The sequence below is a fragment of the Heteronotia binoei genome, chromosome 1, assembly GCF_032191835.1.
Source record: "Heteronotia binoei isolate CCM8104 ecotype False Entrance Well chromosome 1, APGP_CSIRO_Hbin_v1, whole genome shotgun sequence".
Lineage (NCBI taxonomy): Eukaryota > Metazoa > Chordata > Lepidosauria > Squamata > Gekkonidae > Heteronotia > Heteronotia binoei.
The window spans coordinates 262270501-262297661 of NC_083223.1; the positions used below are offsets into that span (position 1 = coordinate 262270501).

At 48.0% G+C, this 27161-nt stretch overlaps 1 protein-coding gene and 1 non-coding gene across 2 annotated transcripts in view; both read left to right on the forward strand.

Moving 5' to 3' along the window:
* Window positions 1-16392: 16392 nt before the first annotated feature.
* TRNAA-AGC (transfer RNA alanine (anticodon AGC)) lies at window positions 16393-16461 on the forward strand. The gene has a single exon. It is a non-coding gene; the product is annotated as a tRNA-Ala (tRNA).
* A 2611-nt stretch (window positions 16462-19072) lies between these two features.
* CFAP45 (cilia and flagella associated protein 45) overlaps window positions 19073-27161 on the forward strand; it is a 34199-nt gene continuing 26110 nt past the window's right edge. Inside the window, exons 1-2 of the mRNA XM_060254990.1 lie at window positions 19073-19220; window positions 24401-24526. Of these exons, the coding sequence (XP_060110973.1) occupies window positions 19218-19220; window positions 24401-24526 (129 nt within the window). The 5' untranslated portion in view covers window positions 19073-19217. The remainder of the gene's footprint in view (window positions 19221-24400; window positions 24527-27161) is intronic.

A 27161-nucleotide genomic window follows, 5' to 3' on the forward strand; every position in this document is an offset into this window, starting at 1 on the left:
TGTGTTTGCGCATGGGATGTGTTTAATTTTGTTTAAATGTGAGGCGTACCCAGTTGTTGCAGTGACTTCCTGAGCACACTGCAAAGGGGTGTGTCTTGGCTAGGGTTGCCAAACTCCAGGTGGTGGCTGGCGATCTCCCAGAACTACAATTGATCTCTCAGCAACAGAGATCAGTTCAGCTGGAGAAATAGAAGATGACGACATTGGATTTATACCCTCCCCTTCGCTCTGAGTCTCAGAGGGGCTTACAATCTCCTCTACCTTCCTCCCCCACAACAGACACCCTGTGAGGTGGGTGGGGCTGAGAGAGCTCTCACAGCAGCTGCCCTTTCAAGGACAGCTCTGCGAGAGCTATGGCTGACCCAAGGCCTTTCCAGCAGGTGCAAGTGGAGGAGTGGGGAATCAAACCCGGTTCTCCCAGATAAGAGTCCGCGCACTTAACCACGACACCAAACTGGCTGTACACCAAAAAGAGTCTAGTAGCACCTTAAAGATGGAATAAAATTTGTGGCTCAGTTTGAGCTTTCGTGAGTCACTGCTCATTTCTCCATCTTTTGTTGTTGTTTAGTCACACAGTTGAGTCTGACTCTTTGCGACCCCATGGACCAAGTCACGCCAGGCCCTCCTGTCTTCCACCATCCTCCGAAGTCTGCTCAAATTCGCGTTAGTTACATCAGTAACTCTGTCCAGCCATCTCATCTTTTGCCGTCCCCTTCTTCTTTTGCCTTCTGTCTTTCCCAGCATCAGGGTCTTCTCCAGGGAGCGCTCCCTTCTAATTTGGTGGCCAAAGTATTTGAGCTTCAGCTTCAGCATCTCCGTCTTAATCTATGCCCCTAGAAATGCGGCTACATTGGAAGGTGGACTGTATGCGGCCTTATACCCTGCTGAAGCCCCTCCCCTCTCCAAACCCCACCCTCCCCAGACTCCATCCCAAACATATTCAGGTGGGGAGGCCAGCCTCCAGGTAGCACTGAGGTATCCCCTGGAATTACAGCCCATCTCTGGACTGCAGAGATCAGTTCCCCTGGAGAAAAATGGATGCTTTGGAGGGTAGTCTTATGGTTCCCAACCACCAGGTGGTGTCTGGAGATTTCCTAGGATTACAACTGATCTCTGGAGGACAGAGATCAGTTCCCCTGAGGGAAACAGCTGCTTTGCAAGACATGATACCCTGCTGAGGTTCCTGCCCTCCTCAGGCTCCGCCCCCAAATCTCCAGAAGTTTCCCAACTGGGATGTAGCAACCCTCTCTCCTATCAGTGGCCAGGGGAAACCTGGCAGCCCTGTCTCCAGGCATTTCCCATCTGGAATAAGGTTGCCAGCCTCCAGGGGGGGCCTGGGGATCTCCTGCTTTTACAACTGCTCTCCAGCTGGCAGAGATCAGCTCCCCTGGAGAAATGGCTGCTTGGAAGGATGGACTCATGGGCATTGCACCCTGCTGAAGCCCCTCCCCTCCCCTGGCTCCACCCCCAAAGCTGCCAGGTATTTTCCAACACAGACCTGGCAACCCTAGCTTTTATAACCGATCTCCAGTGGGCAGAGATCAGCTCCCCTGGAGAAAATGGCTGCTTTGAAGGGTGGACTCTATGACAGGGGTGGCCAATGGTAGCTCGCCTGATGTTTTTTGCCTACAACTCCCATCAGCCCCAGCCATCATGGCTGATGGCTGGGGCTGATGGGAGTTGTAGGCAAAAAAAAAATCTGGGGAGCTACCGTTGGCCACCCCTGCTCTATTGGACCCTGCTGAGGCCCCTCCCCAAACCGCGCCCTCTCCCGGATCTACCCCCAAAGTCTCGAAGTATTTTCCAATACAGACTTGGCAGCCCTAGCTGGGAACCCTAATTTTCTGGCCTCTTCGGGACTAAATCTTTAGGCTGGTTTCAACTCTGGAATGTGTAAATGTGGACTCTGGGTGAATGTGGATTTCCACATACAGTACATCCCCAGAAGGGGTGAGCAGCTGGTGCTAGAATGAGATTGGCGTTGTGCGGCTGCAGCCTGATGATGAAATCTTGGCTTTTAGTGACACAAAAGCTGCAGGGAAGGATGTGAAACCCTGTCTGCATGGTGAACCGCAATGTAAACATTTATAATACATGGCAAAGGCTCCTGTCTCGAGGTGCGAAAATATGATAAGGGCAACCTTAGCCCAGGATGGGTGAAACTGCGGCACCCTTAAGTGTGCGCAGTGCGCCTTTTTCTTGCCTGTTCCCACACACCTGCCAGTGAGGGACAAAGCTTCCACGTTCGAGGATGTGGTTTCTGCCACCAAACTTTATCCTTTTTGACAAACCAGCCACTCGCAAGGAAGCCCTTTCTGAGCTGACGGAGCGTCAGTCGAGCTCTGGGCCCGGTGCCAAGATGGCTGCTATCCGCCGGCAGTGAAGATTGGCAGGGGAGGGGACCCAGCCTTCCTCATGAGTCACTTCCCTCCATTCACAGAGTGGAAAATTACAGGAGAGGGTTTGGTTTGGCCGTTTGCAGTGAGAATTGGGGAGCCGCCTCTGCTGTGAGGAGAGAGAGAAATGAGGCAGGCTTGCGAAATTCCAGTCAGGAGTGATAGGCAGCTGTTTGGGAAATGGCCTTCTGGGAGCTCAAAGATGGGCTCCCGTTCTTGGTAATTCCTAATCAAGCAGCCTGACCCCAAACTGGATTTTCCAAAAGAAACAACCATGTTGCCAGTTTGGTAGAATGAGAAACAGGGAGGGCTTTTTAAACATTTTGTCTTTCCTTTAGAGCTAGGAAATTCATGGGGCAGCTTCTGTAGGGTCATTTTTCTCTCAGCGAGCCTTACGATCACTCAGGGCTCTCACATATAGCCAGGGCAGAATTCCCTCTAAGCTGAGTTAGTGTGAGCTAGTTCACATTTTTTTGTGAGCTAGTGTGAGTTTCCAGCTCACACATTTTTGACTCAGCTCAGGAAAAATGGCCCTAGAGCAGGAGTGGCCAACGGTAGTTCTCCAGATGCTTTCTGCCTACAACTCCCATCAGCCCCAGCCAGCATGGCTGATGGGAGTTGTAGGCAAAAAACATCTGGAGAACTCCCGTTGGCCACCTCCGCCCTAGAGCAAACTAATTAATGCAGCAGCTCACCACTTTAATGCCAATAGCTCACAAAGTAAAATTGCTGCTCATAAGACTTCACAGCTTAGAGGGAACACTGAGCCAGGGTGGTAGTTGGCAAGCATGTTGGCCTGGGTTCCGGACCGTCAGATTTAGAGTCACCGGCTCCCCATCCCGTCCTCAGCATGGCCACCAGCATGGGATGGGGGTTTAGGGTTGCCAGATCTAGGTTGGGAAACGCCTAAAGATTTGGGGATGGAGCCTGGGGAGGACAGGGACCTTAATGGGGGATATAATGCCTCAAAGTCCACCCTCCGAAGCAGCCATTTGCTTCAGAGGAACAGATCTCTGCAGTCTGGAGATGAGCTGTAATTTTGGGGGATCTCCAGATCCCACCTGGAGGCTGGCATCCCTGCGAGTCAGATTCAAGTAATTATTCGTGCATAGCTGCGCACTCATCTTTGCGCTTTGGGGCGTGCATCAAGAACTGGATTTATACTTTGAATGGATTCTTTGGATGGACCCTTTATTTCATCGGAGTTATTTTTGTATGTAAACTGGGTTTGCACACCATCGTTTACATTCCTTGCATTAATTGAAAATGGATGTGTTATTGTGAAAGCATTTTCAAACGTTTCCTTGACTTCAGAAATTACAGGTATGTCTTTTTCGGTTGACTCAGCCTTCCATCCTTCCGAGGTCGGTCAAATGAGCACCCAGCTTGTTGGAGGGAAAGTGTAGATGACTGGGGAAGGCAATGGCAAACCACCCTGTAAAAAAGTCTGCTGTGAAAACATTGTGAAAGCAACCTCACCCCAGAGTCGGAAACGACTGGTGCTTGCACAGGGGACTACCTTTACCTTTACTTATTTTTTCCAGTATCTTTGATTGTCATTGAGGCTGGTTAGCACTGAGTCTTTGGGTTACTTTCTTATCCACCTGGGGACTGGCAACCCTATTTCAAAATGCATAAATGGCAGTGGTGTTTTTTTAAAAAAATGGATACTGGACTGAAATAATTAAAAATAAGCAACATGTCAGGAACAGTTCCCTCTAAGCAGAGGTAGCATGATCTAGCTCACAGATTTTTAGCCTCCAGTTCACACATTTTTGTCTTAGCTCAGGAAGGATGACCCCAGAGCACAATAATTTATGCAGTAGCTCACAGCTTTAATGCCAGCAGCTCGCAAAGTAGAATTTTTGCTCGCAAGACTCTGCAGCTTAGAGGGAACATTGGTCAGGATCTGAAGCCAAAACCCTAACGGTTGTAGCAACCGGCTCTGAGATTCTGGCTAAAAATGTTGGGGTGGAGGACTGTTATGCAAAGCCGTAGGAAGAGAATGGTTCCCCAAGAACCAAAACTTTTGGCCTAAGGAAGGGCCTGCAAATCTGTCCCCAGGTGACCCTCTGTGGATGGAGGCACACCACAGTCTTGGTACCAGGACAGAAAATGCCCTGTTGGCAATGCTCAGCTATCTGGCCTCTAGGAGGGGCAAGATACATTGAAGGTCTCTACATCTCTTAATGGCTAGGCAGGCCTGTATGGGGCGATGTGCCCCCCAATTTCTGTCTCACTACAAACCTATGAGGTAAGGTAAGGTAGTCCCCTGCGCAAGCACCAGTCGTTTCCAAATCTTGGGTGACGTTGCTTTAGCAACGTTTTCACGGCAGACTTTTTACGGGGTGGTTTGCCATTTCCTTCCCCAGTCATCTATGCTTTCCCCCCAGCAAGCTGGGGACTCATTTTACCGATAGGTTAGCACAATTGCCAGCTCCAAGTTGGGAAATACCTTAAGATTTTGGAGGCGGCACCTGGGGAGAGGTATAATGCCATAAAATATCAGCAGAATATAATGCCATAAAGTCCAGCCTCCAAAGCGGCCATTTTCTCCAGGGGGACTGATCTCTGTAGTCTGGAGATCAATTGTAATAGTGGTAGATCTCCAGATTGGCAGCCCTCACCTTTTGATGTGTGAGAGAAAGCAACATTAAGGGCTTTTTTTTTTTTTTAGCCGGAACACAGTTCTGGCTGGCTTAAGTGTTGGGATTGGGGTGTGGCCCAATATGCAAATGAGTTCCTTTTGTGGAAGAAGCCCTATGCGAAACACTGGTGACATTAGGGGGTGTGGCCTAATAGGCAAATGAGTTCCTTGTGGGCCTTTTCCACAAAAAGCCTTGTGTGAAGCAATGGTGACATCAAGGGTGTGGCCTAATATGCAAATGAGTTCCTTGTGGGTCCCCCCCCCCAAAAAAGCCCTGTATGAAACAATGGTAACATCAGGGAGTATGGCCTCATATGCAAATAGGGGTTCCTGCTGAACCTTTTCTATTAAAAAAAAAACCTCTGGCAATGCTTATTGGGTGTTTAAGCTTTGCACATGCCCAATGAGGCTCTGTCAGGTTTCCTTGACAGCAGCAACAACTTCCAGGACTGAAACCCAGCCTTCCGCAACAGCTCCTGTCTCAATCTTCTGTTCAGGGCCTGATGGATCATCTGTGGGGAGGCAGGGGGGCTATCACAGATACTTCCCTCAGCTCCTGGGAAACGGGGTCGATGCTGAGCCACTGTGAGAAAAGCGAGGAATGCGCCGGCAGCTGTCCCAGCCTGGGCTGCTATGGTTTCATAACGGCTTAAGCACGTTTCACGCTGGCTGTTTTGGCACCGGTTAAGCGAAAGTTTTGTCCCTCTCTTTGGGGCTTCAAATTGAAGGGTCAGGCCCGGGATGGAGGGGAGTAAGTTGGGTTGGTTACCAGCCCCCCAGTCACAGGTGGGATGGCAGAAACAAAGAACTGTGCAAAAAAAAAATTAATACAAATGTATATATTCCTAATGCAAAATACAAAATAATCTAATGTTCAGAATACAAAATGTTCAAGAATTATGCAAAATTACATAAACAATCCATCAAAGGAATAGCACACATACAAACTGAAATGCTGAATCCAGTATGACGTACTGAGTATGTGATAGGACGTAACTTCGCGACCTGTTTGAGGAAATTCCACTGTTCTCTCCAATTAGTCCCTGAAGCGAAACATCCACCAGTCAAAAATTTCTATCTGTAGCAATCAAACTTCCTTGGAAGTTTTCAAACAGAGGCTAGATGGCCACCTGACAGCAATCAGGATCCTGTGAATTTAGGGGGAGGTATTTGTGAGTTTCCTGCATTGTGCAGGGAGTTGGGCTAGATGATCCTGAGGGCTCCCTTCCAACTCTGAGAGCCAGTTTGGTGTAGTGGTTAAGTATGCGGACTCTTATCTGGGAGAACCGGGTTTGATTCCCCACTCCTCCACTTGCACCTGCTAGCATGGCCTTGGGTCAGCCATAGCTCTGGCAGAGGTTGTCCTTGAAAGGGCAGCTGCTGTGAGAGCCCTCTCCAGCCCCACCCACCTCACAGGGTGTCTGTTGTGGGGGAGGAAGGTAAAGGAGATTGTGAGCCGCTCTGAGACTCTTCGGAGTGGAGGGCGGGATATAAATCCAATATCTTCTTCTAAGATGGATTCTCACTACACACCCCGCTCACATACCGCTCAATACTCCCACTAGCTTGAAGGCAGTGTTTCACATAGCAGGCTTTCTCAAGAGTAGACCATCAGCATCCCAACAAACATAATACAAAAAAACCCCTTATATAGCATCGCAAACACTTGATTGTTGCCCCAAAGAAAAATTAAGACAAGGCAACACACCATAACGATTCCCAATTGCTCACACGGTCAGATTACTCTGGCATACACTCTAGCAACAAAACTCCTCAGTCAACATTCCTTCTGGCCCACGCTCACATTGCCCTGACAAGCACTGGTTTTAAGGGAACAGTCAGGTGCATCTCATTACATTTTTACAGGTGCCATCCCAATATCAATTCAGTGGACCTTCAGACTACAGCGATCAGTTCCCTTGAAGACGATGAAAGTGTCAGAAGGCAAACTCTATGTTACACCATCGATTCTAGCTGAAATCCCGCCTCCAATTTTTCTCTCTACGGACAGCCCCCACACCAAATCTCCAGTGTTTCTTAGGCTGGAGATGGCAACCTGATATTTATCCCAGAAGCCGTACTAATGGGAGAGAGAAGAACCCTGCTTGTCTTTGTTCTGTGGCGGATTAGGCCTCCTTTTCCAAGAATATGCACATAGCATAGAGTTGCCAGTTTTGGGTTAGGAAACATCTGGGGACTTGGGGGGTGGGAGCCTGGGGAGGGTGGAGGGACCTCAGCAGGGTATAGGGTTGCCAATCCCTACGTGGAGACAGGGGATTCCCCTGGTTTGGAGGCCCTCCCCCAGCTTCCGGGTCATCAGAAAGTGGTGACAGGGGGAGGGAAATGTCTTCTGGGCCCTCCCATTATTCCCTGTGGAGACTGATTCCCATAGGGTATAATGGAGAATTGATCCATGGATATCTAGGGCTCTGGGGGGATTGGGATTTTTTTTAGATAGAGGCACCAAATTAGCAGCATAGCATCCGATGCCTCTCCTCAAAAGACCCTCCAAGTTTCAAAAGGATTGGACCAGGGGGTCCAATTCTATGAGCCCCAAAAGAAGGTGCCCCTATCCTTCCTTATTTCCAATGGAGGGAATGCATTTAAAAGGCGTGCAGTCCCTTTAAATGTGATGGCCAGAACTCCCTTTGGAGTTCAATTATGCTTGTCACAACCTTGCTCCTGGCTCCACCCCCAAAGTCTGGCTCCACCCCCAAAGTCCCCAGATATTTCTTGAATTGGACTTGGCAACCCTAGCAGGGTATAATGCTGTACTTCCACAGCAGCTGCTTTCTCCAAGGGAACTGATCTCTGTGGCCTGGCCAGGAGATCTCAAGCAAACACCTGGAGGTTGTCAGGCCTAAGGAACAGAGGGATGGCTACTAAAAAAAAACAACCCTGGGATCATTTCAGAGGGCAGCTGTGTTGGTCTGCCATAGAACAGTTGCTAATGGGCTTGAATTTTTAAAAACTGAGCTACTTGCCTTTATGATTCTACTACTCTTCAGCAATTGGGTTGAAGAGGTTTAAGGGAAGGGAGGGGAGGGGAGAGACGCAGATTTCTTTTTCAAGACCTGCTTCCAGCTGGCCCACAGTTCTAAGCAAGAAATCAAAGGGGTTTTTCTGGTTCGGCTAAATGGGCAGATTAGGTGCTGCTTCAAACGTCAGGAATTTTGTACGAGTAAAATGCCACAGCTGGGCTCCTGTATCGTCTTGGAGCTGCGGAGTCCGTATCTGGAGGCTGTGTTTATTTTACTGTATTTTTATCATACAAGTGAGTCTTAATCTCTTAACCTTTCTTCTCCGACCCAAAGAGAAAGTACAAAATGGCGGCAATGTTACAGCATCATGGGTGGAGGAGTGGTTAAGTGTGTCAGACTAAGAAATCAGAGACCCCAGTTCAAATCCCCGCTCGGCAAATGAAGCTTGCCTGTTTCCAGGTGGTAGCTAGAGATCTCCCAGAATTATAACTGATCTCCCGACAATTCAGATCAAATCCCCTGAAGAAAATGGCTGTTTGCCTTGGGCACCAGGAGGGAGGGGGGAGCCCAATTCAGCGCACCCCACCTCCAGGCGCCCTAGGCAACCATCTAGTCTGCCTTGTGGGCGAGCCAGCCCTGAATGTAAGCCAGTTTGAGGAGAAAAAGAGAATATAGATGAACTAGGGTTGCCAATCCCCAGGTGGGGGCAGGGGATCCCCTGGACTGGAGGCCCTCCCCCCCGCTTCAGGGTCATCAGAACATGGGGAGGGGAGGGAAGTGTCTGCTGGGAACTCTATTATTCCCTATGGAGACTTATTCCCATAGGGAATAATAGAGAATGGATCCATGAGTATCTGGGACTTGGGGGGAGGTGTTTTTTGAGGTAGAGGTACTGAATTTTCAGCATAGCATCCACCACCTCTTCCCAAAAGACCCGCCAAGTTTCAAAACGATAGGACCAGGGGGTCCAATTCTATGAGCCCCCAAAGAAGGTGCCCCTATCCTTGTTTCCTATAGAAGGAAGGCATTTAAAAGGTGTGCAGTCCCTTTAAATGTGACAGCCAGAACTCCCTTTGGAGTTTAATGATGCTTGCTCCTGACTCCACCCCCAAAGTCTCCTGTCTCCACCCCCAAAGTCCCCGGATATTTCTTGACTTGGACTTGGCAACCCTAAGATGAACTAAAATAAATTGAAAGGTCACACCAAGAGGAGGAGGAGGAGATTGGATTTACACCCCACCCTTCACTCACAGTCCCAGAGTAGCTTACCATCTCCTTCCCTTCCCTTCCCCTCCCCACAAGACACCCTGTAAGGTAAGTGGAGCTGAGAGCTCTGAGAGAACTGTGACTGACCCAAGGTCATCCCGCTGGCTGCATGTGAAGGAGGAGTGGGGAATCAAACCTGGTTCTCCAGATTAGAGTTTGCGCTCTTAACTGCTACACCAAACCGGTTCTATAATCTCTCTGGAAGAAAGAATGTGCTATCGATTTGCAGCCATCTCAGGGCGACCCCATCCGTGGATATTCCAGGCAAGAGACCATCAGAGAGAGTTTGCTGTTGCCTTCCTTCACAGGTCTCCCATCCAAAGATTAACCATGGCCAGCCCTTCTTACTTTCTTAAGAGGCCCGTGGCGCAGAGTGGTAAAGCTGCAGTACTGCAGTCCTAAGCTCTGCTCACGACCTGAGTTCGATCCCCGGCGAAAGTTGGGTTTTCAGGTAGCCAGCTCGAGGTTGACTCAGCCTTCCATCCTGCCGAGATTGGTAAAATGAGTACCCAGCTTGCTGGGGGGGAAAGCATAGATGACTGGGGAAGGCAATGGCAAACCACCCCGTAAAAAGTCTGCCGTGAAAACGTTGTGAAAGCAACGTCACCCCAGAGTCGGAAATGACTGGTGCTTGCACAGGGGACCTTTCCTTTCCTCCTTCACAGGTCTCCCATCCAAAGATTAATCATTAAGCCCTTCTTACTTTCTAAATTCTGATGAGCTCGGGCAAGCTGGGCTATTGGGAAATTGAGGGCCAGACCTGGTAGAGTCATTACATACTTCCACACTTGTTTCTACCTAAGGTTGCCAACTCTGGATTGGAAAATTCCTGGAGATTTGAGGATGCAGCCTAGGGAGGGCAGAATTTGGAGAGGAGTTGGAACACTTTCCCTATGAAGAAAGGTTAAAACGCTTGGGGCTCTGTAGCTAGGAGAAACATCGACTGAGGGGTGACATGATAGAGGTTTGCAAGATTATGCATGGGATAGAGAAGGGAGAGAAATAAGGACTTTTTTCCCTTCCTCACAATACAAGAACTCGTGGGCACTCAATGAAATTTCTGAGCAGTTGGGTTAGAACAGATTAAAGGAAGTCCTTCTTCACCCAAAGGGTGATTAACATGTGGAATTCTCTGCCACAGGAGGTGGTGGCAGCTACAAGCATAGATGGCTTCAAGAGGGGATTGGATAAGCATATGGAGCAGAGGTCCATCAGTGGCTATTAGCCACAGCATATTGTTGGAACTTTCTGTCTGGGGCAGAAGATGCTCTGCATTCTCAATGCTTGGGGTGGGGCAACAGTGGGAGGGCTTTTAGTGTTGCGACCCAGTAGTGGTTCTCCTGATGGCACTTGGGATTTTTGGCCACTGTGTGACACAGACTGGATGGGATATTGGCCTGATCCAACATGGCTTCTCTTACGTTCTTATGTTCATTTTCTTCAGGGGAACTGATCTCTGGAGTCTGGAGATCAGTTGTAATTCCAGGAGATCTCCAGGCCCCACTTGGAGATTGACAGCCCTGTTTGTAACTAAACCCTATTCATAACTAAAAATACACATAGTAAATGTGTATGTTTTTTTTTTTTTATGGACTGCCAGAGCGTCTGGCCAAGGGAAACTAAAACCTGCTATTCACCCTTATCTCCCTGCATTCTATCGCTGCAAAGATTGTTTTCCCCTTCCTGGTTCCAGGGCTGGTTCTCCTGCCAAGCCACTTAAGCATGGCACAATGACAAAGGAGGGTGCCAATGCTCTCCCACAGGGGCTCGGATCACTTCCAGCCCTCAGTGGCAGAGCAGGAGACTGGCGAGACCCAGCTCCAACCCAGGTGGCATTGCTGCACGGTTTTAATTTTGGCCCAGTAGGTGGGGACACAAATGCAGGAGGTGACAGATGTACCTCACTGGGGTGAAAAGATCTCTTGAACTGGCTCCATTTCATGAGGGAGAGATGCTTTAAGATGCCCTCTGTGTAAAAAAACAAAAAACTCGTGTTCATCACCTGCTGATGTGACCTTGAGTCCGTCGCAAGTTCTCAGAGAGCTGTTCCTCTCAAGAGCAATTTCTGTCAGAGCTCTCTCAGCCCCACCAACCTCACAGGGTGTCTGTTGTGGGGAGGGGAAGGGAAGGAGATTGTGGGGTAAAAATCCAATCTCCTCCCCCTCCTCCTCTTTTTCACAATGTGTAAGGTTGCTAGTTTTTAGGCATTTGGGTATTATCTTGTTTGGGTTTGGGTATTATCTTGTTGAATAAAGCAGAAATTTTGAAGCGAAGGTTTAAAATTTGCTTTCCGAACACATGGTTACAGTCTACTCAAAATGTGAAAATGGCCGGCCCTTGATCAAACCCCGCTGGGACCTGAGGCTTGGGAATCCCAGCAGTAGGTGAAGTGCGAGACCTCTGCCTGAGGCCCCAAAGAGCTGCTGCCAGTCAGAGCAAGCAATAGTGGCATTAATGGACCAATAGTCTGACTCTGTATAAGGCAGCTTTCTTTGTGTTCATGCATATGTATTAAGAAGAAGATGATATTGGATTTATACTCTGAATCTCAGAGTCTCAGCGGCTCACAATCTCCTTTACCTCCCCCCCTCCCCCACAACAGACACCCTGTGAGGTAGGTGGGGCTGAGAGAGCTCTTACAGCAGCTGCCCATTCAAGGACAACTCCTACAAGAGCTATGGCTGACCAAAGGCCATTCCAGAAGGTGCAAGCAGAGGAGTGAGGAATCAAACCCAGTTTTTCCAGATAAGAGTCTGCATACTTATCCACTACACCAGACTGGCTCTCGAGGGCTATAGGTCAACAGCATCTGCTTGGCATGCAGAATGTCCCAGGTTCAATCCCTAGCATCTCCAGTTAAAAGGACCAGGCAGGAGGTGATGGGAAAGACCTGCACCTGAGACCCTGGAAAGCCACTGCCAGTCTGAGTAGACAATAATGACCATGATGGACTAAATGTCTGATTCAGCACAAGACAGCTTCATGTATTCATATAAACCTCCCTGAGACCTTTGGAAGAAGGGTTGCATAAAAACGGACAGATAGATGCTAGTTTTCTATAGGCAAGGATTGTTGGTGGAAGCTTGGCGAGAATGGATTCCTGGCAGCTCACTTCTCTTGTAACTGCAGCCCAAACTGGAGGGGCTGTAGCCCAGTGGCAGAGCATCTGTTTGGTGCACTGAAGGCCTCAGGTTCAATCTTTGGCATCTCCAGTTGAAAGGAGCAGGTAGCAGGTGATGAGAAAGACTTCCCTCTGCCTGAGACCCTGGAGACCCACTGCCAGTCAGAGTGGACAATGATGGACCAAGGGTGACGAAGATGGTGAGGGGTCTGGAGACCAAGTCCTATGAAAAAAGCTTGAAGGAGCTGGGCGTGTTTAGCCTGGAGAGGAGGCGGCTGAGAGGTGATAGGATCACCATCTTCAAGTACTTGAAGGGCTGTCAAATAGAAGATGGTGTGGAATTGTTTTCTGTGGCTCCAGAAAGTAGGACCAGAACCAATGGGTTGAAATTAAATCAAAAGAGTTTCCGGCTCAACATTAGGAAGAACTTCCTGACCATTAGAGCGATTCTTCAGTGGAACAGGCTTCCTTGGGAGGTGGTGGGCTCTCCTTCCTTGGAGGTTTTTAAACAAAGGCTAGATGGCCATCTGACAGCAATGAGGATCCTGTGAATTTAGGGGAGGTATTTGTAAGCTTCCTGCATTGTGCAGGGGGTTGGACTAGATGACCCTGGAGGTACCTTCCAACTCTATGATTCTATAATTGTTTTCTGAGGTCCCAGAAGGTAGAACCAGAACTAACGGGTTGAAATTAAATCAAAAGAGTTTCTGGCTCAACATTAGGAGGAATTTCCAGACAGAGAGGTTCCTCAGTGGAACAGGCTTCCTTGGGAGGTGGTGGGCTCTCCTTCCTTGGAGGTTTTTAAACAGGCTAGATGGCCATCTGACAGCAATGCCGATCCTGTGAATATAGGGGGAGGTGTTTGTGAATTTCCTGTGCAGGGGGTTGGACTAGATGACCCTGGGGTCCCTTCCAACTCTATGATTCTAAGGGCCTAAGTGACTAAAAAGCAGCTTCGTTACTATGAAAACACAAACCTCTGAAGAGCAGGGTGAGAACCACAGCTGGGAGGTTTTGGTGGCTTCCTTCGGAAGCCTCTGGCAGCTGTGGGGATGGCAAAGGGGAACAAAGTTGGCAGGGTTTCTGGCCGCGCAGATGCCCAGCTGTTTTACGCATTCCAAACACCCTGGCATCTGAAAGGCTGGGGGAAAGGTACCAGGAGATGGCCCTGGCATGCGTCAATAGCTCAGTTCAGCATTGGTGTGTGGGAGGAAACCGAGTGAGTGAGAGAGGGAGGAACATGGATTTTCTCCCCTTGTCAAAATTAAAAACAAACAAACACCAAACACTTGAAATATTTCTCCCCCCCCCCCCCAACGAGTGTGCAAATGTATTCAACCACAAGCGTGTGAGAGGTATGCCATCTTGTGACCATGGGAAGAACTGAACGATTCTAAGCCATAAAAACTTGTGTTGGAATTAGAGTTGCCACTGGGTTGGGAAATACCTGGAGATTTTATTTTTATTTTTTTTCTTATTAAATTTAATTTTATTACATTTGTATCCCGCCCTCCCCTGACAGGCTCAGGGTGGCTAACAACAGTAAAAACAACAATGCTAAAATAAAATTACAATAAGATCATTAAAAACATTTCATACAATTTCAGTTTCATTCCCTAAAGTCCAAGATGGCATGGTTAGTTCTTATTGAGCACTACATGTAATAATGAAGTTAGGTGTTGTTTAGTGCTCTACCTTTATATTGGGATGGGTTCAAATACCAATGCTGTGGGATGGTAGAATAGTTGTCGCCTACCCATTAGATATTAAATGCCAGCCTAAACAATTCTGGCTTGCAGGCCTTGTGGAATTGTGGCAAGTCCCGCAAGCCCCTGATGCTTTCGGGGAGGGCGTTCCACAGGGCAGGGGCCGCCACCGAAAAGGCTCTAGCTCTAGTGGTGGTAAGTCAAGCTTCTTTTGGCCCAGGGATCATGAGATTTTGTGAACTTGATCAGAGTGCTCTCGAAGGCTCATATGGGGAGATTTTGTGGGTGGAGTCTAAAGAGAGCAGTGTTTGGGGAGGGGCCTCAGCAGGGTACAATGCCATAGAGTCCACCCTCCAAAGCAGCCATTTTCTCCAGAGAAACTGATTTATAGTCTGGAGGTCAGTTGGCGATCTCCCTAGCTAGAATACCACCTTAGCCAGAATACAAACTGGTTAGGTTAGAAGGCACCACCACAGCCAGTGTGGTGGAGTGGTCAGTTTTGGACCAGATCCTGAAAGAGATGGTTTCAAACCCCCACAAAACTATGAGTCTCGATTGTGGAGGAGAGGTCCATCAGCGGCTACTAGCCTGGGTGTCTGAAGGAAACTTCCATGTTCAGAGGCAGTCAGCCTCTGGATGCTGGACTTCATGGACCAGAGTTTCTGATCCAGCACGGCTCCCCTCATGCTCGTACCTTGGGCCAGTCGCTCTCTCTCTTACTCTAACCTACCTCTGAAGGTTGTTGTGAAGACAAAGGTTGGGGAACCACATCTGCCACCCAAACCCTGCCCTCCTACCAACTCTTCCAAGCTGGAATTTCTTCTTTGCTATCCCTTCATCAACTGACATAGGCAAACAACAACCTCTGTCTCCCCTCCGCATCTTCAACCTTCTCTGGAAGGGAATTGTAAAGACTGCAACCATAGATAACAAGCGAGCGCTCGAAAAAAGCTCTGCAAAGGCAAGGGGTGCCTATTTGAAGGGGAAGGGATGGGAGGGTCGCAGTGAAGAATAAGGCCAGGAAGTACAAACGTGTGTATATGCGTTTTTGTGCGCGGAGGGCCACTAAGTCGTAGCTGACTTACAGCAATCCTGCAGGGTTTTCAAGGCAAGACACGAACACTGGTGGTTTGCCATTGCCTGCCTGTGGAGCAACCCTGGGCTTCCTTGGGGAGGGGGCTTCCCAGCCAGATAACTACCCACGGCTGACCCTGCTTAGCTTCCAAGATGTGATGAGATCAGGCTGCCCTGAGGTCACGGCCCAGGAAGTACAGACTGGAGATTTTTTAAAGTGTCTAAAAATCCAAATTTAAAAAATGCTTTGCGCTGCCCTGGCCACAGTTACAAATTATCCCGCTCCCCCCCCGCCGAAAAAAGGTAAAAGTGCAAGCGCCAATCATTTCTGACTCTGGGGTGAAACCACATCATGACAATTTCACAGCAGACTTTTTACGGGGCGGGTTGCCATTGCCTTCCCCAGACATCTACACTTTCCCCCCAGCAAGAGAGCCAGTTTGGTGTAGTGGTGAAGTGTGCGGACTCTTATCTGGGAGAACCGGGTTTGATTCCCCACTCCTTCACTTGCATCTGCTAGCATGGCCTTGGGTCAGCCATAGCTCTGGCAGAGGTTGTCCTTGAAAGGGCAGCTGCTGTGAGAGCCCTCTCCAACCCCACCCACCTCTCAGGGTGTCTGTTGTGGGGGAGGAAGGTAAAGGAGATTGTGAGCCGCTCTGAGACTCTTTGGAGTGGAGGGCGGGATATAAATCCAGTATCTTCTTCTTCTTCAAGCTGGGTCCTCATTTGACTGACCTCAGTAGAATGGAAGGCTGAGTCAACCTGGAGCCGGCTACCTGAACCCAGCTTCCGCCGAGACCGAACTTGGGTCACGAGCAGAGCTTCAGCTGCAGTACCACTCTCACCCATGGTTGAAAGAGAAATTGTAAGCTCCTCAGGGCAGAGAGTGGGGGGGTGGTTGTTGTAAGTTTCTTTGTAAAAGACTGGGTGATCACATACTCTGGGTCAGTCTGAAGCAACAGCAGATTGCGGAAAGCCTTGAATAATTAAACAAAGAACATATTAATTATTACAATAAATAACAAGAGTTCTAGGTTTCAAACTGTTTAGCTGGGATTCAAGCACCTTTTTTTCAGTAGGTGTGGCACTGTGATGCTATTGAATCACTGCAGGAAGGAGACTCTTATCTTCGCCCTGACTGATTTGTATCTGTACAGTGGCTCAAATACTGCTGTTTGAGCTCATCCTCAACATGGGAGGGGCCGTGGCTCAGTGGCAGAGCATCTGCTTAGCGTGCAAAAGGTCCCAGGTTCAATCCCTGGCATCTCCAATTAAAGTGACTAGGTGATGTTGAAAGACCTCTGCCTGAGACCTTGGAGAGCTGCTGCCAGTCCGAGTAGACAATGCTGACCTTGCTGGTCTGATTCAGTACAAGGCTGCTTCCTGTGCTATCTATAAACCAGGGGTCAAGTGGCACCTTTAAGACCGACCGATTTTTAATCCGAACGTAAGCTTTCGTGTGCTCTCTAAGCACACTTCATCAGACGAAGGGATCAGGTATAGTGCGCTGAAAGACATGCAGTTTGTTGATTAAGAGGGCAAACTGACGGTGATCGCAGTGAGGCTTGATAGTCTGCCTTTCTTGCTGAGACCGGAGGCAGACGACACAATTAAAAATGCGACTGAAAAAGTGTATCGGAACAAGCCGTCCATGTTGGCAGTCGTTTGCATTGAACCCGTGAAACGAAAAAGACTCTTAGGCTGATAGTAGACTCTTCAAGCTGCCCCAAAGAGAGCTGGCTGGAAATAGAGCGTCCGGGAGCTTCCGGATGGCACTCGGAAAAGGGGCGGGCCGTGGGCACCCAGGGAGCATCTGGAATGCTCACGTGTCCTGTCCGCGGCTCCCCAGGCGCTCTCCGGGTGCTTCCCGGCCTTCCAGACAGCTGGGGAGGGGCCTTGGAGGAGCCCCAGTGAAAAGGCACCACTTTCAAAGCGGTGCCTTTTCCAGCTGGCTCCCGGCAAGATGTGGGTGGGACAGGGGCAGGAGGCAGTTGTGCACGTGTGAACGTGCTTTTTTGGTCCACCTGCCTCCCGCCCGCCAGGTGGCTTTAAATGCCCATCTGTACTCAGCCTTAGTGTCTTATCACACTGGGAAATTGGCATGATATTATCTCGGCTCCAAAAAAGCAGCTTGAGTTTGGTCCATTTCCGGGCTATCAGACAGCCGCCGCTGAAGCGGCAGGATCACAACAGTGGTCCATGGTTGGCCATTCACACTGTGAGTGTGCCTCAACCATAGATGCACAGCAGAGAAGAGTCCCCCCCGGTGTGTGCACTCAAGCAGAGAAGTGCACAAGTGCTTCTCAGAGCAGGGTTAGGGGAAAAAACTAAATGTACCGGAAACAGCTTGGCATGATCAAACTGCTCTTCCACTTATGAGACGTGCGTAGGCGTTCAGACAGACAGCAAATATGCGACCTAAATGCAATTCAGGGGGAAACCACTGGGAAAATCCAGATTTTTTTTAATCTGGATAGGAGGCATCTGGAGACGGGATTATTATTATTATTATTATTATTATTATTATTATTATTATTATTATTATTATTATTATTATTAACTTTTATTTCTATCCCGCCCTCCCCGCCTAGGCGGCTCAGGGCGGATGAGAGCAGGTGCGGCTCGGAGGGCAGATGGGCTCATGTGATCATGCACATTAAATCCGAATGGGAGGCCAGGCTCTATCGGGCCAAAACTCTTGTGTGAGAAACACCCTTATGGAGAATGACAGCTGCCACCACCAGCCCAGTCTCCCGTGCAGGGCATCATGTCAGACTAGGATCTGGGAAACCCAAGATCAAATAAATGCCTGCTCAACCATGGAAGCTGGGTGGGTGACCATGGGCTAGGAGTTCTCTTTCAGCCGAGCCTCCCTCACAGGGTTGTTGTGTGGGTAAAATGGAGGGAAGAAAAATTGAGTGGGCCACTTTGCGTCCCTATTAGAGACAAAGACAGAGTATTATAATAATATTTGGAGAGAAAGACAGAGTATAATAATAATATTTGGAGAGAAAGACAGAGTATAATAACAATAATAACTACAAAACAACAATCATAATCATCATTATATGGCATTGCATGTAAAATAGCCCAGAGATCCTAAGATTGCCTGGCAGCCAGAAGTTCTAGCTCTTTTTTTTGTCATGCACCTCTAGGTGGCAAGCTAGACTTGTTTTTAAAGCAAGAGATGTGTCAGAGGTGGTTTGCCTTTGCCTGCATATAAATAAGGATTGATGAAGGACTGCATAACTAAGGGTTAGTGTTAATTGAGACAAATAGCAGCCCATCTGTTTCTTCTAGCCTGATCTATATCTTCCTCCTCCAACAACCCATACAGGAGCAAGCTTAGAGGGAACATTGCTTCAGGTAGTGAAGAGTGGTGTATAAAATCTAACTCTTCTTTAAATTTATTTCAATTTTTTAAAATTAAAACATTTCACTCAGCCTTTCCTGATGGTTCGAGTCAATTTACAATTATACTTAAAACACTGCCAATAAAAATAAAATAACAAACCCCAAATCTCTACACCCCCTCCCCCCCGCCATTTTTTTTGCCTGCCTCTTAAACTCTATGAAATTAAAAATATAGATGGACTTCTATTTTATTCGGCAATAAATTTATCCTTATTAAGCTATAGAAAACAAATGCAGAGCCACTCTATTATTAGAGTGGCATCTTCTATCACCCCCAGGGTCGCTCTAGGACTTCACATGCCTATTTTGTTAAGTGTGAGGAAACCAGTAAGAATGCGGACCGGAAGTGCCTAAAGAACGGCCCACGGTAAGCCGCTCTAGCCTTTCCTTACCTCTTGCCTCTATGTTCAAAGAAGTGACGAGCCCTTCCTCCCGAGGTTGTCAAAGGGACTACGAGGCGAGCGCGAGGAAGGCGGGAGGTGAAACGTCACTTCCGTTCCGTCGTGGAACGCCCTCCCGTTGCCCCGGCGAGACGTTGAGCGTTCTGGTTGCTATGGTGACGGGTCAACAATAGCCGAAGAAGACGGAGACGCCCCTGGAGCCGCGTCCAAAATGGTAAGAGGGAGGTCGGGCTTCTTCCCCCAACATAAAACCAGGAGCCCTCAAAAGACCCTCTGCCCATGCCCAGAGGCATCAATATTATCATCATCACCTTGCTTTATTGTTATTATCATTGGCAATAATAACAATAAAACAAGAGGGGCTCAAGAGTTGGGCCGTTTGGCTTTGCCAATGTGGGCATTCCACAGGGAGGGCACTCTGCGTATGCTCAGGGGCATCATCTTTACAATAACACTAACAGTTCATAATAATAAGCAGAGCTATCGTTGTTAGTTGGTCACCTGGGCTTAGGTCACCTGAGGGACCCCTATGCCTGTGTCCATGTGGCCAGCCCACCAGAGAGGCTGAAAGGCACTCTGCCCGTGCTTAGATGGGTTAGGTTTGTATCCCGCTTTTCAGCGAAAAGATGGCTCCTCAAGACAGCTCACAAGTTGCACTGTAGCGTTTTCAAGGCAAGAGATGTTCAGAGGTGGTTTGCTACTGCATTCCTCTACATAGCAACCCTGGACTTCCTTAGTGGTCTCCCTTCCAAATACTGACCAAGGCCAACCCTGCTTAGCTTCCAAAATCTAATGTGATCAAACTAGCCTGGACTACCTTGGTCAGGTCAGTGACTGATTATGGATATTTAAATGAGTTAACTTATATTAGCAGTTGCTTGTGATGTTGCTTCCTGATTTTCTGGTATCTCTCAGTGCTTCTGGCCATGTGCAGAATCCCCAGCAGAATAAAGTGTGTGTGCGTGTGTGCATACTACATATGATTGACCCTATGGACAATATTTATTTAGTTAGTTCCAAAAGAAAATCCCACCTGCTTGATGCACCTTGCAATTAAGGCCCTCAATTAGCAACTACATATTAACCTAGATCCAAGTAGGCAGCCGTGTTGGTCTGAAGTAGTAGAACAAAATAGGAGCTGATTGCACCTTTAATAATAATAATAATTTTTATTTATATCCCGCCCTCCCCGCCGAGGCAGGCTCAGGGCGGCTCACAGACATGGAAAATGCCATGATTACAGCAATACATTATACAGTAAAATACATTAAATAAATAAATAAATTAAAACCATTTCAATCAAGGTGCTATACTACAAGACATATCAGATGTATATCAGATGGCTGGATGTCATTTCAGGATTCAATCTTGAAGGCCATTTGGAAAAGGATGGTTTTGCAGGCCCTGCGGAACTGATTATAAGACCAACTTAGTTTTATTCAGAACGTAAGCTTTTCGTGTTCCTCGCCTGATAAAGTGTGCTTAGAGAGCACACGTAAGCTTACGTTCTGAATAAAACTCAGTTGGTCTTAAAGGTGCAATCGGCTCCTATTTTGTTCTACGTATCAACCTGTTTAAGGTTATTATCGCAACAGTAATGTATCACTGTGGTCTATTAATATTAATAACGAATACACAGGTAATATAATGCTACAATGACCCTAGCAGCTGTGTGTCTGAGCAAGAGTAGCGTGCCCTTCACATGCACGCTGACACGCATGAAGTAATTTGTTTGGAGTGCTGGGATGACTTCTTCTTCATTTCAGGCACTGAATATGAATGAGGCAGTAATGCCTGATGAGTGAAGCAAGAGAAGGTGTTGTGTATGTGGCGGTAGCCTGAGCGCCAATGCAGAAAGCAGTTTCAGTGGATAAAGCTGGAGGAAGGATACAAATGTAAATTGGGTGCAAAAAGTCAAGTCCAGGATTGCAGCATTTCAAAGGCGACCCTACTGGGTTACCATAAATCAGTTGCACTTTGATAGCAATTCACACACACACACACACACACGGTATGACTGTGTGGGTGAAGTGTCAAGTCACACTGTAGGGTTTTCAAGGCAAGAGATGTTCGGAGGTGGTTTGCCACTGCCTTTAATAGCAACCCTGGACTTCCTTAGTGGTCTCCCTTCCAAATACTGCCCAGCTTAGCTTCCAAAATCTGATATGATCAGACTAGCCTGGACGACCTTGGTCAGGTCAATGACTGATTATGCATAGTTAAATAAGTGTTGCAACTTGCAGTCACTTATATTATAGGAGGTGGTGGGCTCTCCTTCCTTGGAGGTTTTTAAACAGAGGCTAGATGGCCATCTGACAGCAATGAAGATCCTGTGAATTTAGGGGGAGGTATTTGTGAGTTTCCTGCATTGTGCAGGGGGTTGGACTAGATTACCCTGAAGGTCCCTTCCAACTCTATGATTCTATGATATTGCTTGTTGTGCTGATAATTTTTGGTAGGGCTGCATTCCCCCCTCCCCAGCTTCTCCTTTCCTCCCCATTGCCAGCGAGGTGTAGTGGTTAGGAGTGGTGGACTCTAATCTGGAGAACCGGGTTTGATTCCCTACTTCTCCACATTTAGCCTGTTGGGTGACCTTGGGTCAGCCATAGTGCTCTCAAAGGTCTCTCAGCTCCACCTATCTTACAAGATGCCTGTTGTAGGGAGAGGAAGGGCAGGAGATTGTAGGATGCTTTGACACTCCTTAGGGGAGAGGAAAGTGGGATATAAAACCCAACTCTTCTGTCATTTTCATTATAAAAATGTGGAAAATCATTTCCTGCTTGTAACATCTGAAGAAGTCAGCCCTGACTCAGCTGATGCTGGAATAATATGTTTTTAGTATTTCGGTTGCTGCCAGACTTCAGTTTTATTTTGTTACAATAGACCAGGGGCGGCCAAACTTGCTTAGAGTAAGAGCCATGTAGAAGCGTAAGAGCCCCGTGGAGCAGGGTGTTAAAGCTGCAGTACTGCAGTCCTAAGCTCTGCTCACGACCTGAGTTCGATCCCTGGCGGCAGCTGGGTTTTCAGGTAGCCGGCTCGAAGCTGACTCAGCCTTCCATCCTTCCGAGATCGGTAAAATGAGTACCCAGCTTGCTGGGGGGGAAAGTGTAGATGACTGGGGAAGGCAATGGCAAACCACCCCGTAAAAAGTCTGCCGTGAAAACATTGTGAAAGCAACATCACCCCAGCGTCGAAAACAACTGGTGCTTGCACAGGGGACCTTTCCTTTTTTTCCCATGTAGAATAAATGTTGGATGTTTGAGAGCTGCAAGACATGAATGTCAGATGTTTGAGAGCCAGGAGGGCGGGAGGGAAGGAGGAAGAAGGGAGAGGTGGAACGAAAAAAACTTTAACTTTAAATGCATTCTCCAAGCTGCTGACTGGCTTGGCTTGGAGAAGTGATTTAAAGAGAGAAGTGCCTTCTCCAAACTGGCTGACAGGGCAGCGGGGTCTTTGAGAGCCGCACAGTATGTGTGGAAGAGCCCTATGTGGCTCCCGAGCCACAGTTTGGCAATAGACTAACACAGCATCTTCTGGAATTAGGTTGGCAGTTGCTTGTGATGTTGCTGCCTGATTTTCTGGCACCTCTCAGTACCTTCGGCCATGTGCAGAATCCCCAGCAGAATAAAGTGTGTGTGTATACTACGTCTTTTGGGTCTCAACCTGATTGACCCTATGGACAATATTTGTTGAGTTCCAAAAGAAAATTGCACCTGCTTGATGTAGCTTACCGTTAAGGCCCTCAATCAAACAAAGTCATCCAAAAATCAAGCCAACGTCATTAGAACAAGCCACTGAAAACAAGCATTTGAGTCTCGAGAACCCCTTGTGGGTGCCAGCTGTAGCCCAGTCTCATGACATCGTGGAAGTTAAGCAGGGCTGACCCTGGTCAGAACTTGAATGGGAGACCCCCCAAGGAAGTCCAGTGTTGCTGTGCAGAGGCAGGCAATGGCAAACCACCTCTGAACATCTCCTGGCTTTTGGAAACACTACGGGGGTCACCATGAACTGGCTGCAGACTGGCGGCGCTCTACACACAGTGGGTGCCGTCAAAAACATGACCGCCTGGCGCCGAGGAGAAGTGCAGCCCGCTACAAAATAGTGGGAGGTCAGCGTTGTCCTACGCTGGCAGCTGTTCGTTCTGAATGATTGCTTCCAGAAGACCTAAGGGTGATGCTTCCAGGACTTCTCTAAAACACTTCCTGGTAAGTTAGGCAGAGGAGAACCAGGAAGGAATCATTTGCGTTAGGAAGAGATTCCGCAGGAAGGGAAAGAGCAGGCATCAGGACTCACATCAGCAAATGTCAAGGCGCCCATGGATGCCAAGTTCGAGATCGCTGTCCAAATAGGCCCTCGAGACCACCTCGTCCCCATGTTTCCAATATATCATCAGGGATCCAGCGAGGAGGCCATCTCTGTGTTGGGTACAGATGGCAAAGACAGAAAGAGATGTGTTCTTGATGATTCCTTTGTTTCATTGCAAGACCTCCAGGGTGGCTTTTAAGGTGCAGGATTAAGCTGGGGAAATGCCTTGGTGTGGCAGTTTGGAGTCTGCTTGTGCTTTATGCATACGTACTACACACATACCTCAATACTTACGAGTCACCTTTGTAAGAGTATTCTGTTTATGGCAAAATCTCATTCCTTTTTGTGCTCCTTTGGAGCTTTCTGGGTGTGGCAGGGAAGACCAGTCTCAAGAAACCAAGGGCCTCTGAAGTCCTTGAACCCTTCTGCAGTGTCTTAACTCTTCAGGGGCCCTGCTTCATGCGCCCCCAACATCTGAGGCTAGTCGAGGAGCAACCTGAGAAAGGGCCTTTTTGGTTGTAGCACCAAAATTACGGCATTCCCTCCCCAGGGAGACTGATCCATTCCCTTCAGTCCTTGTCTTCTGCCAGGAGGTGAAATTTTTTTTCTTACAGACCCTTCTTTCTTGTTTGTCTTTAATTTCTGGTTTTGTTCATGTGTACTCCATGTGGTAAAGCTGCAGTACTGCAGTCCGAGCTCTCTGCTCACAGCCTGAGTTCAATCCGGTTCAGGTAGCCGGCTCGAGGTTGACTCAGCCTTCCATCCTTCCGAGGTGGGTAAAATGAGTCCCCAGCTTGCTGGGGGGAAAGCGTAGATGACTGGGGAAGGCAATGGCAAACCACCCCGTAAAAAGTCTGCTGTGAAAACATTGTGAAAGCAATGTCACCCCAGAGTCAGAAACGACTGGTGCTTGCACAGGGGACTACCTTTACCTTTTTACTGCGTATAAAGTTGATTTTCAATGTTTTTTTTTAAAAACTGTTTGCTGCCTTGAGGGCAGAAAGGTGGGGATGCAGATGTTTTACACAGAATAAAACCCAGATCCACCATTACTTACCAAACTTCTGCTTTGTCCTCTCTCCTCCACAGCCAGGCAGCGAGGCCGGGTCGCTGAGCGCTTCATCCAATGCCTCCAGCAGGTCCCGCTCTCACGTGCGCTACAGAAGGAAGGCCTGTAGTTCAGAGGTAGACGAAAGCCTCTTTGGGATGGCCAAGGTGAGGAGAAGAGAAGAGAGGGTGGCTTTCCTCCCCCGTTACCTTTTGTACTGCTAAAATAACCACTTTCTCTTTTTGAAATGTTCAGTGGCATTCTCTTGAATGTCTGCCACCTTAGAATCATAGAGTTGTAAGGCACCTCCAGGGTCATCTCGTCCAACCCCCTTGCACAGTGCAGGAAATTCTCCAATACTTCCCCCATGCGCACGCACAGTGACACCTACTCCATGCCCAGAAGAAAAATTGGGCTGGAGAAAAATTGCTGCCTGATCCCAAAGTGGCAAACAGCATTTCCTTGGTCGTTTAAGAAAGGGCCTGTTGTCTCTTTGTTCTTCTTGTTCCGGCAATACTACCCACATAGAAACTGTTACTTGCTGGAATTTGCTCCTGTGCCTCTTTTTAAAATGCCACCCTTGAAATGCTTACCCTGTCTTTTACTTTCCTTACCATTTGTCACTGTTTCTCATTTCAACTCTTGCTATTCCCTCTTTTTCACCAAATGCCTCTGCTTTAATTTTATTTTTAGTCTTCTGTTGTTTGTTTTCTCTTTCATTTCATTTTTTTCTTCTTTCAAATGTGTGAGATTTGTGGGAGACAGATTTGGGTTTCTTCAGTACCGGATAGCCCTCAGTTTTTTGGCGTTTAATAAGCATTATTAAACGTCAGCGGCATGAACCAACCAAAGTGGCATACTTTTGCATTTCATGTCTGAGGGCCCTTTGAAATGCTTTTTTTTTTATTTTGCCAAATGCGTTTGTTACTTTGATCTCAGGGCTTTGAGGCTTGCTTTTGTGCAAGATTAATTTTCTCTTTTTAAATTTGCCTAGCATTAATGGCTGGGCATGCCTGTCGATCAGCAAAAGGAGTTTGAAAGAACTGATTACATGGATGGTTTTTAAACTCGCTCAGTTCCACAGCTTCTTTGCTTCGCCACCTATCAACACAAGTTCTTGAAATGACAAATCCTCTGCAGACGTTCCACCCAATGAATAACTGTTTCAAAATGAGCCTTTGGTGCTCTCAGCCACCAGTCATTAGGTTAATTAAAATGTAATTTAATAGCACGTGGTTATACATTTTTAATTTTTATTCTTGTTTACAGGAAGCCACCCCAAGTGCTTTGACTTTTTAGAAAGCAATTGCATAGAGTGTTTCTTTCTTGCTTAACTACCACAGGATGGAAGGTGAGGCAAGAGTGAATAGCTAATGGTTAGATCCCGCAATCCACAGATCTTTCACAGGAATCACAGACCTTTCCTTTCCACTTTCCAGTGGAGGGAAGGCATTTTTCCAGTGAAGGGAAGGTGTGCGGTCCCTTTAAATGTGATGGCCAGAACTCCCTGTGGAGTTCAGTTGTGCTTGTCACAACCTTACTCCTGGCTCCACCCCACAATGTCTCCTGGCTACACCCCCAAAGTCCCCAGATATTTCTTGAATTGGACTTGGCAACGCTATGTCCATCAGCTTCATTGGATGCCCTTCAGTTTGCCCTCAAGTTTGGGGAGAAGATGGAAAATTTCTTTTTGTCAACTCTCTCCACCCCATGCATAATTTTATAAAGCTCTAGGTGGACAGCTGTGCTGGTCTGAAGGAGCAGAGCAAAGTTAGAGCTAAGAAGGATTAATTAATTAAGAAGGATACCTTTACACATCTGTCTCCTATTTTGACATTTATTGCTACACAATCCCCCCCCCAAATAAATCCAAAGAAATGATGAACAGGTGACTGTATAAAAGTAGCTTGTTATTGCTGTTTGTCCAAAAATCTTCATCGAGTAGTATGTTAAATTTGCTGTTCACCAATGTAGAGCAGTGGTCCCCAACCTTTTTGGCACCAGGGACCGGTTTTGTGGAAGACAATTTTTCCACGGAGGTGGGGGTGCTGGGGGTTTTGCTGCCCCAGGCTGCCCCCACACCCCATCCCTGCCACCCATGGGGGTCTTTAAATGAGGGGTAGGTGCAGTTCACTGCCACGCTGCCCCTTCTGCCTGCCCGAGACCCAAGTGAATGAAAGAGGTAGTGCTTTGGAGCGAGGCTGCGCTGCCTCTTTCGTCCTCCTGGGACCCAGGCAGACGAAAGGGGCAGTGCGGTGCCTCTGCCTCACTCCACGGCCCGGTTGCTAACAGGCCACAGACCGGTATCGGTCCACAGCCCAGAGGTTGGGGACCCCTGATGTAGAGGCATCCGTCTGGATATATGAACTGTTAACTTCCATTTCAGTTCATTCGCTTCCACACAAAAGCTCATACCTCGAATAAAACTTCATTGGTCTTAAAGGGGCCACTGGAGTCTAACATTATAAACCTTTATCATGTCCCCCTCTGAGTCGTCTCCCCAACTCTTCAGCCTTTCCTCATAGGGAAGGTGCTCCAACCCCCTAAGTATCTTGGTCACGCTTCTCTCTACTGTTACTCTCCATGGGTTCTATAACTCTGAGAATCAGTTTCCCCAGGGTCAGAAAGGCCGGCCAAGGGCAGGACGGGGCATGATGAAAGATCCTTCACCATCAGTGCTTCTTGCTTTTGAGCACAGGCAGTGGTAATATCCAGGGAAGCTGCTTTCACTATAGAAGAGGGATGGAATTGTGCCTCCCAGCCATCGGCTTCAGTTAAAAGCAAGGCTTTTTTTTGTAGCAG